The following is a 12238-nucleotide window of genomic DNA, read 5'->3' as shown; positions in this document are numbered from 1 at the left end:
TAAAATTCTGCAGTATTTATTTTGATTATTAAATAAGGATGAGCTAGCACAGTGCTAAATTTAAAAAGAAAAAAAAATGTAAAAGGAATTTCGAGAAAATTTCTGTAGAATATGATACTTTAATCAAAAGTACATATGTATGAAAAATTTGAAGGAAATCGGTTTAATAGAACGACTTAAAATTAATTTCAAAATTTGATTCAAGTAAACAAACAGAAAACAAGCTAGTTAAAAGTCTAATAATACGTAAAATGTTACATTAAGATTACAAAGTTAAACACAGCATAAAGGTGAATGATAGTCTCTTTTACGGACTTCGCCAGTTTTTTTTTTTTTTTTTAAGATGGCCCTCGAAAGCATAATGAAAGGCAAAATGTGTGTTTATTTTTTTATAATTTTATGATTCTAGTCTAACTTATTTTCTGTACACCGGAGTGATGTCATACTTTTTCTTTCACGTTTTTCTCATAAACTATGGACCGTAGAGGTATAGTTTTGTGGTTTTTTTCTTGTGTACTTCGATGAAGAATCTTGCTATGCAGAATTTGTTAGATCTTGATGGAACATAATTTATATGGATATTAACATTACCTCTTTCTTTTTCAGCTATCGAAAAAGTGAATGAACTATATACAAACCGTGAAAAAATGAAACGTCGTAAAAAGAAAAAAACAGATGAAGAAGAAGAGATTGTGTCATTAGGTAGTAGTTACCTATTTGAAGACGAGAAGCTGACCATTGTGCAAAGAGTTAAGAAATTACTCGGACTATTAAAAGATGAAGGTTCAGATTCAGAAGAGGATTCTTTGAAAGCAAGATCAGACAAAAGCGAAGATGTCGTGAAACGTAGTACATCAATCGACGAGTTCTCTTTACCGGACGTGAAAATTTGTGACACAAGTCAAATTCGACAATTGTCAGAAGAATCCAAAGGATCTTCTGGTTCTCCTAAACTTGGTGATTCCCATTCTAAACTATCTCTGTTGCAAGATTCTCCAGGAAGGACTCACGACACTCTATCGAAACTGTCACTACTGCAGGATTCGCCTCCCAACTATGGAGTCTCTCTCCTAGAAGACACTCCGCCTCATCTTAAAAAATCTCCACTGGGAAGCAATGAGAAACGACATCTTGGAAAACTTACATCGGAATCGCAAGAATCTCATGATTCTGATCCCTCGGCGAAAAAACAAGATTCGCTGGATTCTGAGAAGGGCCAACAAATTATGAGACAAAAATCTGATTCGCAAGATTCAGACAATGAGAAAGTGAAAAAAGCCAAAACAAATTCTCAAGGAAATGAAAACATTCGATATAAAAAACAAAAATCTGATTCTCAAGAATCAAATGAATCAGATAATGCTCCAAAAGCGAAGAACAAGAAAACTTTCGAGCCTCAAGAATCAAAGTTAACCCGCAGAGAATCTATAAGTGGTGGGCAAACAGCAAAAGAAATGGCCCACAGATGGGGTAAATCTCCGATGGTTAGAACGAAAAATACATCAAAAACTACAAAATCATTAGATATCACGCCAGATTCTAATTCCTAACATAATGCAATTCTGTAGAAGACAGTTTATTTCCTACTGAGCATAAGTAATTCCTGAAACAAAAAGTAACGCACCATCTCTCTTGTTATTTACTTCTTTCGAATTCAGATATTCAGTCACTATTCCGATATTTTAAATAGATAAACTTTAGAATTTGGGGGAAGGGGTCTTAACTATAAATAAAAACTAAATAAAGATAGGAAGATGCAATTTTCTTGTTCGACAGCGCAGTTTTTTTAAGTTGAAGAAATTTAAAAATAAGCTTCTTTGCAATCTCAGCTGCTACACATTCTAACTAATTAGAACTCTTAGAAATATTATTTTATCTGTAAATAAAATTTATAAAATAAAGCATATTTCTTCTGCTTTCAAATGCGAATGGAATAATTACAATTCCCATTAGAAGATGAAATTTTTTGTTGAATTATTGAACTTATCAAAGTGAAGGAATGGTAAATACCTGATACACAGTTTTCAAGAAAGGCGACCACAGTCTTTAATTACTTAAATACTAATAATAAAAATATATCTCCAGCTACAAAGTTTTTAAAATAAAATAGAAAATTCCATAAAAACGGTTTCAATATTGTGAGTGAGGGGCTTCTGGAGGAAGGAATATATAAGAAATATACAAGGCGTTTAGCAAAAGACGAGGAAAACTTGAGAAGGTAGTAGAACACACCAAAACAATTTCTTTTTTGTAACAGAATGCATAATCGGAAATGAAATGTAAAAGCATTAGAGGGCACTTGCTTGTCAACACGTCGCAATCCTAAATGCGCCGAAGCTTCAGCTTCTGAAGAGATGAATAAGTATAGTTCGACGGTCTCATCCGCGACTATGAGCGCAAACACGCATGCGCCATTCGGACCGAATTATTATCAAAATAGGGTGGAGCGATGGGGACTTTCTTTCCAAAGATGAGAAGACCCCGCCCCTTTTGGACGAGTCTGTGTGTCTTGGCAGAATGCCAACCAGGGTTGCGCTTGAGACGGTAAAACTATACCCAATTGGCCAGAAAACGGGTATATATTTTCCGCCTCGAATGCCATATTTTCTTCATACTGCAGGATATTTTGCTAGATTTGCTGAAGGATGATTCAGCAGAGTATGTGTTCCACCATGACAGAATACCAGAGCATTTCTGACAAGAACGCATGGAATTATTTGGAAGTTTCCTTACTGGGTTGCTGGATTGGGCAAGGAGTCAACATTTAGGATCTCACAATCGCCCGCTTTGCCGTGTTTGGATTTCTTTGTTAGAAGGTTCTTAAGAACTTCATTTATGAAACTTCTCTTGAATCCGAAGAGGAACTCATCCCAGAATTGCGTCAGTACTGCAGCTGCATGCGATATATCTGGTATGTTTGAAAAAGTCAACCATTCCCTTCCTTGACGTAGGCTCACCAGCGACCTAACGCTAAAATCGTTGGACATTGGGAGTTCGACTTGAGTTCAAATCCGAGCGAACGGGCTGGCTGCATGATTTTACTCACATGTAATGTGATTATGAGCAGTTTCCCTCAGAAAGTCCTCTACGAAGGCATACTTAACCTGAGGCAAATAGTCTCGCGTTTTTTGCTTTAATCAAACAAACTATATCTTATGCGCAAAGGCGTAGCTAGGGTTTTCAGCGCCTGGGAACAACTGAAGATTTTGCGCCCCTGTCTCTGTGCCACGAACGGAAAACATTTCATTCTAAAATTTCGTAACATCAATTTGGTGCCCCCTGAATGCTGCGCCCGGGGACAAATGTCCCCCCTTGCCCCACCCTAGCTACGCCACTGCTTATGCGGATGTTACGTCTTACTCTTTTAAAAAATACTGCAGTTATTCTGGAATTAAATTCTGTATCATTCTTGTGTTTAACTTGTAACCCCCATGGCTTGTGATTTGACCCCCTTGGCTTCACAATCAAGCACCTTTACGTTTTATTTTCGCCTATGCATTCTATGATCTTCCCCCCAACCCCTCCAAAAAAACTTTTCTCCCCATTCTCCTAAAGTTAGCCCGTCTTTCTTGAAACATACTATATCTGTACATATACATATAGAATACATATATTCGATACCATTTTATTGTATGCCCTTGCGGGATTACCGAGAAAGCTTCCCCCTATTAATTTTATTTCCTTTCAAGACCTTATTATGAAGGAAAATTCATCTTATGTTGGAATCGGAAATGTAGCTGGATTTTTGTACGCTTTCCAGTTGCCCCCTGATAAGGACCACAAAAACATATCAAAATCCCTTTGTTCCTTTGTTTTTCGTCACTCTTTATTTGAATTTTTTAGAATATTTTGTTGCCAAGTAAAAGTTTCTTTTTTAGTTGCTCTCCATGAAACGGTGAATTTAATTTAGCAACTTGTAGAGTTCACTAGATTCACTTTTGTGTGGAAACTGGAATAGTAGTAGCTGCACATGAGAAGGCTTGAAAGCAGGGCTGTGGAGTCGGTAGGGAAAATGAAAGACTCCGACTCTGACTCCTGGAATTTTTTACTCCGACTCCCTCATAATATGTTATGTAAACATATAAACATGGGTTACAACTTATTTTATCAATATAAAAGAAGTAATAGATGCTACAGAAAAAAATTGATGGCATAGCAAATTATTTATATTAATTAGCATTTATTATGAAATGGAAAAGCTGGCATTAGTTATTTCTAAGAAACAGTATAGCTTCGGCAAGATCTTTGTTGGAGGGCCATAGATCCAATTTGATAAACTTCAGAGCTTAGAAGTGTCTTTCCACACTAACTTGAGTGGCAGGAACAGCTGTTACTGTTAGGGTTACTTCTTTTAACTTTTCAGGATAGATTTTTATAAGTTCTAAAAGAGGTGTCTTGCAAGCGCAATCATATTTCTCTATTTCTTCAAATGTCGTGTAGAAATCTCGTTTGTATTATTTTCATTTTTATATCTAAAGGCTCTAGGTTCTTTATTTTTATTCGCTTTGCCTTAGCCTTTTCAATATTGTCCAAAAATATTTCTCAAAATCTAATTCATCACCGGAAGAGGATGATAGAACCTCAATTGCAATATCTGCTTTTTGACTGTCCTGATTCGAATTCTCCAATTGTTCTGAGAATAATTTCATTCTTAATGAAAGTTCATAAATTCAGCTTTCTTTGCGGTTTTAATTTGTTCAACATGTAAGAAAATTCGGTGTTTTGGATCTACATATATTGAACTCAGCAAGATCTCATCGTCTAGCAAACTAGTTTCTCTTTTCTTAATTCAAGAAATGATTCCTTCTGGAATAAACGCTCCATTTCAGAAAGAACAAACATCACTTTCTTCCATTTTCGCCTCCTGTCAATTCTTCAGATTGCAGCTCTTTTGTGGCTTATACGGTGTACAAAGAAGCGTTTCCAATTCTGCAAGATCATTCCACAGTCTTTCTGCTACTGAAACATTAGGGTTATCTACATCTTCCAAAAAAATTCTTAATTCTAACAACCTCTTTATCATCCAATATGTGCTTCCTTATCGCATTGCTTGATCAATAATTGCGCCTTTCCCTGCTCGTTTCCTAAAAATGGCATCAATTTTTTAGAGTTCTTGCTGCTTACCTAAATTTACCAGTGAAATTTGTAACTAAATGAATCAGTTTAATCACTAATGGCAAATATCACATCCATCCTCCACCCTTATATTTATTTATTAATATGTCAATAAAATAGAAAATTACTATTTATTAATGTATATAGTCCATAAATAAAAATAATAACTCAGCTTGTCATTAATTTTTTTTTTTCAATTCATTTTAATTTCATTTCAAATTCAAACTGTCCAGCAAGAACTGGAGTCGGAGTCGACCTGTTTTTAGCGACTCCAGCTCCGAATCCTTTTACCCCAAAATCTGCCCGACCCCGATTCCACAGCCCTGTGTACAACAGCACTGCAAATGGCGAAAAATTATTATAAAATAAATAAAAATAATAAACATATTAAAAAATGAAATAAAGAGAACTCGGTCATCTAAAGGGAAAATAAAATTCCGAAACGCAGAAATTGTCTCTTGCCCGAAAAAGTTAAAATAAATAAATAAATAAATAAATGGTGGTCAAGATACAGATAGCCACATCAAAGTTGCCTGAAATATTTTCTCTGCTATACATGATGAACGCACTCAAGATGTTTTACATTTTCATTGCCGTAACTGCAGCTGCACAAAGCACTTGAATCAAGTCCAAAAGAGATCTTCGAATTTCCATGTTCAATCAAAAATTGAGTTACTTTGAAATCTGTTAAAAACTGAACGAGTAACTCTTATTCTGTGGAAAAGTGTAGGAAAAAAACTTTGGGTCTGTTGGACAGATATTTTCTGTTCCAAATTTAGATATCATTAAGATATAGATAGCAAATATAGATAGGTCTTAATAATAAAAGGAATTTCAACCACAAGTTTCTCTGAAACACTAATTTTCTGTAATAATTGTAGCGAAGAAAGAGAATCACTACATATTCAAATGCCCATTGATCTCAAATTAATACAAGAATTTTTTGTTGAATTGAATTTTATGTGGCGTAAGCACCAAGAATATGGTGCTAATAAAGTAAACACACAAAACATTAATAACAAAAATACAAAACAAAAAAAAGTTTTGTAAAACCATCTTAGTAAGAAAACTGATGAACTGAGAAAAGATTGATAAAAGAAGGAAAACTGCATAAGTATACTGCTTTTAAAATTTTTGTAATTTTGCTGTTGAATTCATGGAATAAGTGCAAAGAAAATAATGCTTAATAATAAAGCTAAAAAGACAAAAAAAAAAAAAAAAAAGGGGTTAGTAGGAATGAGTGTAACAGCAGGACTGGTAGACTGAGAGCTCAACAAAAGCGCAAAAAATCTTATCAATCCTTTTTGGATGACCGTTAAAATCTTAATTTTTTAATTCACTATTTATCTCTTTTTCTCTATATATATGCATATGTGCACGTATGTGTATAAACTTATATCTACTTTTTAGAATAAAAATCCTAATTATTACAGTATTCATCATATTTAATGAGTTAACTAAAAAATTCATTATAATGAAAATGCAAGGAGGACTAAGTTTTTTTTATTTTTTTATTTATTTATTTAATTATTACTTATCCAAGACTCATGAGGACAAAATACAGGAATCTTCTAGTGACTGATAGCATTTCCTTATTAGGTAAAGCAAATTGTAGTTATCTTAAAAATGTTGATTCATATCTTTGCATATTCTTCACACAAAACTATGAAACTTCTTTACACTAACTGACACATAGTGAATATTTTACTGATTGGAATTTTCCTCCACTGAAGCTACATAAATGTTAAATTTTTATTTTTAAAAATTCCTTCTACCAACAATCTTACAATTGCATAAAATTCTCTATCATTTTCTAAAATACCTTACAAGTGGGCATCAATACAAATCTCCTTTTCCTTGATATGAGAAATTTTTTGAAACTACAGTAGAATGCTTGGTTTAGCACCTTCCTTTATTTTCTTTAAAAACAATGCACTGATAAATTCTTTTACCTAGCTCTTATTCTACATAGCAGTTGAAAAACAGTAGCTTCCAAATAGTCTTCGAAATTTTGCTGTCAGCCGCACTAAGAAATTCATTACGAAAAATTTTTTCTATCAAGTAAACTTCAGAATCAGAGAAGAGCATTTCATCAATCCATATCTCTAGAAAAAAATTGCTGTTCAAAAGGTTTGACTTACTAACTTTGAACAAATTTACTTTCGTGGCATATTTTGAAGGATGGCAGGGTGCTAGAGACCGAACCTTCGACCTGGAATTTCCGTACAAAGTTAGATGAAATGGGCTCTAGAAGGGACTCTTCAGTGGCGGCACAGACCCCACAGTCCCTGCCCGGCTTTATACATAGCCTCGGCGAGGTAAAAAAAGAAGCTAAATATGAAGAAGAATCACTAAGTAGCCTTTGCTTCGGGGCACCACTCCCTCAGCAGCGGAGCATTTTTGGCAGATGTGTATTTCAGACAGAAATAATCCATATTTAAATATACGGATCTTCATAGCAGACTGAATTATACCAAAGCTCTCTATGGTTATATGCCAAAGGGAAAGAATATCTTTGTAGAGGGCTAAAGTTTTTCATAGAGGGCTTAAAAACTGGGAATTCATGTTCATGTCATGCATGCATGAATACATTACATACCCTATATTACAAATAAAATAAACCACAAAAATACTCATGCAGATAGCCTGTTCTTTGGACTAAAGCCCAGGTTGAATTAATATCAGCTATTTAACTATCTTATCCACTCAGTCAAAGGGAGTTAAAGAATCAAGAAATACTTCACTGGAACAAGAGAATCATTTTTACACTCAATAGTATTCAGAGATTTCAACAGCTTCATGTCCTTGCTATGCCTTCATCATCAATGCAAAATATGAATGACAGCTGAATTATGATCACAGTGACATAAATAAGGAAAAGTTCCTCATTGACAGAGAAATACTTAAGAATTAAAATTAAATTACTGTATTTCTGTTACTGCAAGAGGAAAACGAAACAAAGAGATGGACGAAAGGTAGCTTTGTAATTTTTCAGTTTATTCCAAAATATTGTCTCCAGCACACAGTTCCCAATATTGTAATACACTGCAAATATTCAGTACATTTACTTTATCCCTTCGAGTATTGAATTATTTGAAGATTTTTAAGCCCATGGGACAGATTTAATTTGTTGCTATATGGATTAATATGCAACAATATAAATATATTAATATGTTTGCTGGCGGGGGTGCCTCAAACATCAACGCCTGCTTCTTAAATTCAGATGAGTCAGACTCGTCCACTGTAACTTCACTCAAGTAAGCAGATGACGAGTCTTAACTCGTCAAATGTCCCAAAGGTATTACTTGTTGTAAGAGGAATTTTCTAAATATTGGTTAAGAAGCAACTAAGACCTAAAAATGAACTGATTGTATTTCTTACTACACTGTCTACAAAAGAGCAACTGGAGTAATGAAACAAACTTCTACATTGCCTTCAATGATTTTGCTAACCCTCCAAAAAAATAAATAAATAAAAAATATCATTTTAGAATGTTGGAATTAAACTCTTATTTCAAAAACAGATTTATTCCCTATATGCTTTTTATTTATTTCTATGCTAATATTTAGAATTCAGTATACCAAAAATTCTGGTAGAATAAATGCTATATATAAAAAAGAAATCAACAACAGAAATTATAAGTAAATGTTATACTGTTTTCTCTACAAAAACTAACAGTTAATGCTTCTGCTTTAAGCACTTAGAATTTCTATGTTTTTCAAAAAATAAAATGACTATTTGAAATCCATTTTTATTTCTTTGGAGAAAATAATCAGTCATACAGGATTAAAGAACTTTAATATGGTTTCAAATAATAAATATTCACTTTACAAAAATCGCTATATAAAGAATAATTTTTCTTTTTACTTCCATAGAAACACTTGACTTTTGAACATTCAAACTATTTAATGCATACATGCTACATAATTACACACAAAAGATAAAAGCCAAACAATTAAGTGAAAACAATCTTATAAGCAAAGGTGCTAAAATATTATAGATCATTGAGCATGAGGTTAAAAAAAAAGTCATAATAAATCACACAAAACTTATATACATAATATGACAATGATAATATACATTGTTCCGAAACAAGTTTCTTACTCCAAATGAACAAAATACACAAGCTTTTTTTTAGCAATGTTATTCAAGCTCTCTACAGAATTATAACGAAATTGTATATAAGAAAAAAATTAATTGCATACATTTTCATTGCATATGGAGATGAAGCTTCACAGAAACAATTTTCTATTAAAAATAAAAGCAAACTATCATGAAAACACATTTAATCATCAAATGTTAATGTCTAACAATATTTACAATGCTTTAAAGGGCAATAGTTTTTTTTTTTTTTTTTTAATTTGATTCTTTTTTTTAAATCTGATTATTCTTTTATAAATCTGAAATTATTCAATAAAATCCTAATTAATGAAAACACAGTATTTTTTTAACTTAGCCTTCCATGAAAAAAGCTTGCTAAATGAAAAATATAATTTAAAAGAGTACTGCTTAAAATAAAATGTTTAAATAAAAAATTATGACTCAAGAAGCATTTCATATATTAAAAATAAATACACTTCTTAAACTAAAGGATTTTTTAAAGTGAAATACTGAAAAATTTTTCCCTCAATTGCCTTTCTTTTTAATTATATTCAATGATTAACCTTCCATTATAACATTATAATGTAATCTAGTTTAAACTGAAACGAAAGGGGGAAAAAAAGTATGTATTTTTTAGGATTGCCTGAATCATTTTGAAAAAAAAAAGGAATCATGGTAATTAATAGTTAAAAAATATGGTAATTAATAGTTATGTGACAATTATATGATAAGTAATAGTTAAAAAAATTCAGTGTTTTATTATAGAATTTTATAGTTATCATTACGCTCTTATTTTTTATGCCTATGAAATATAAATGCATGTAGGTAGCAGAATCACATAGAAATTTTATAGCAGAAATATATAATACATGCCATGAACGTCATCTTTTATTAATAGTATAAATGTTAACATTAGTTGCAAAATATTAAAATGAAGCAGCTATAGCTTTTTTAATTATACCTTTTTCTACACTAATAAGCAAATGCACTTTTATAATACGGAAAAATAAATGAAAGATTCAAGGTTTATAAATAGCTTTGTTTCTGATCTCATACATGATTATGGGCTGTGATATAATATGAGTGAAATAAATGTTACAAACAGAAAAGTGAACATAATATGTTGCCACCAAATTCAAAGACACTGTTTTATCATTTTTTAAAGCCTTTCAAATGACTATTTATTGACTCCTATCAGATTTATACATAGAAATTAAAAAGGCAAATAATTCTTAATTGTATTTAATTTAAAACTTCACAATATAAAAATTGAAGTACATGGTTTTAGAAAAAGGATATGGCTTATACACAATACATTACAAAGTCCGTAATCCGGACTCGTCGGGACTTCGACGAGTCCGGATTACGGACTTTCCAGATTAGGGGTTTTTCTGGATAACAGATCATCCATTTTAATCTGGTAATATGGCATGCAGAAATTACAAAATTAAAAATATGAAACCGTAATTTATGAAATAAAGAACAATTATGATCTAAAGGGTATCAAAATTTACAACAACAACAAAAAAACTTAATATTTATTTGTTTACTTTACTAAACATTTCTATCAATGTAAGTTGTTTAAGTTGCTTCGTTTTTTGTGCTAATACTTTCTCTTTTATTCTATAAACAGACATAATTTCTTGTTCAGTTACAAAGTTCCACTGTTCAAGTCCTGTAACTGTGTCGAAAATACCGACTAACTTGTCAATCGAAATTTTTCATTTTCAATAACGTTCTCTGTTACTTTCTTCACTATCAGAAGCGCGCATAGGTAAACGCTTTACTGGCTTTACGAGCATGCGTAGCGGATGTGTGCATCAAAAGTGCATACGTAAACACTACGCGCATGCATAGTGTTTCTGGCTTTGAGGTCCGGATTATAGATCTTTCTGGATAATGGACGTCCAGATTAGAGACTTTGTACTGTAAATACATTTTCCCCCCCTCACACATTAATTAACTGGAAATAGCCCATTTACGTCATAAAAGTACAAAATGTTAAGAGACAAATTGTTGTAGCAGGAAGAACAGCACTGAATTCTAAGTTAATCATACAGCAAACTAGTAGATAAAAGATTTTTAAGTATTGATATATCATGCTGCTTGCATATTTAAAAATACTTATAAAACATAAATAAGAATTTTCTTATGGAAAAAAAAGGGTACAAAATGGAGTATAATAGCAAAGATCTGAAAAATCAAATGTTCTCTAATTTGAAATCAAGTGGTTAACTTTTAGATACTTTTAAAGATTATTAAAAAAATTAACAAACAATTTTAAAAAGATATAAAAAATATACTATTGGCAAGGGTACATATAAGCTCTTACTTAAGAAATTTAAATTCTAATTAGATAATTTCTGTTTGAATCATATGATTAATTTCCAGTGCTGTATTTTGATAAAAAGGTATTCTGTGGGGAAAAAAATCATGAATAAACTCCAACAACAACAACAAAAAACAAAAACAACAACAAAAAACAAACAAACAAAAAACTAGAATTTAATTTTGGTTTACAATCATTCAATATGTTACAATATTGCATTGAAGTACCTGCATTACTTTGTAAAGATGTAAGAATAAATATCAAAACTACATCACAAAAACAAAGTTCTTATGACTCTAAAGGCAGGAACTTCATCTGTATTCACATAAATGACCACATCCAACTGGACACTGACGATTTTTTTTAAACCATTCTTGTAAGTGCAATAAATGTCCTCCATGAGCACAACCTTGGCACCAAACAAAAACTCCACGAACAATTTGATGGCTAAAATTAATAACATTATTGAGAAAATTTGAGTATATACCAATAAAATAAACACATTAAGAAATTTTACAGTTTTCATATATAGTTATATTTTATTCATTTATTAAATATTAACCAATATTCCATTTCTACTAATTGTAAAAACAATAGCAGTGTAATAAACAAAAGGAATGTTTTTCCTATTAAGTTATACTTTGTTCTTACATAGCACTGAATTATATTTTGTTACAGACTCTTATTTCACAA

General features: G+C 31.7%; 2 protein-coding genes across 5 annotated transcripts in view; one reads left to right on the top strand and one right to left on the bottom strand.

The window, feature by feature from the left end:
• LOC118197436 (uncharacterized) overlaps positions 1–6338 on the top strand; it is a 65506-nt gene extending 59168 nt beyond the window's left edge. The window contains exon 4 of the mRNA XM_085812742.1: positions 607–6338. Coding sequence (XP_085668868.1) covers positions 607–1550 — 944 coding nt within the window. The 3' untranslated portion in view covers positions 1551–6338. The remainder of the gene's footprint in view (positions 1–606) is intronic.
• A 2556-nt stretch (positions 6339–8894) lies between these two features.
• The window catches only part of LOC118197432 (GATOR2 complex protein WDR24-like), a 55340-nt gene continuing 51996 nt past the window's right edge, over positions 8895–12238 (bottom strand). For all 4 annotated transcript variants that reach the window (XM_085812740.1, XM_035368946.2, XM_085812741.1 and 1 more), the window contains exon 13: positions 8895–11992. In XM_085812740.1, the coding sequence (XP_085668866.1) occupies positions 11857–11992 (136 nt within the window). In that variant the 3' untranslated portion in view covers positions 8895–11856. The remainder of the gene's footprint in view (positions 11993–12238) is intronic.

The sequence above is a fragment of the Stegodyphus dumicola genome, chromosome 3, assembly GCF_044657685.1.
Source record: "Stegodyphus dumicola isolate Sdum_Otavi_A_Nest chromosome 3, ASM4465768v1".
Classification (NCBI taxonomy): Eukaryota; Metazoa; Arthropoda; class Arachnida; order Araneae; family Eresidae; genus Stegodyphus; species Stegodyphus dumicola.
This window is presented reverse-complemented; position numbering and strand designations above follow the sequence as displayed.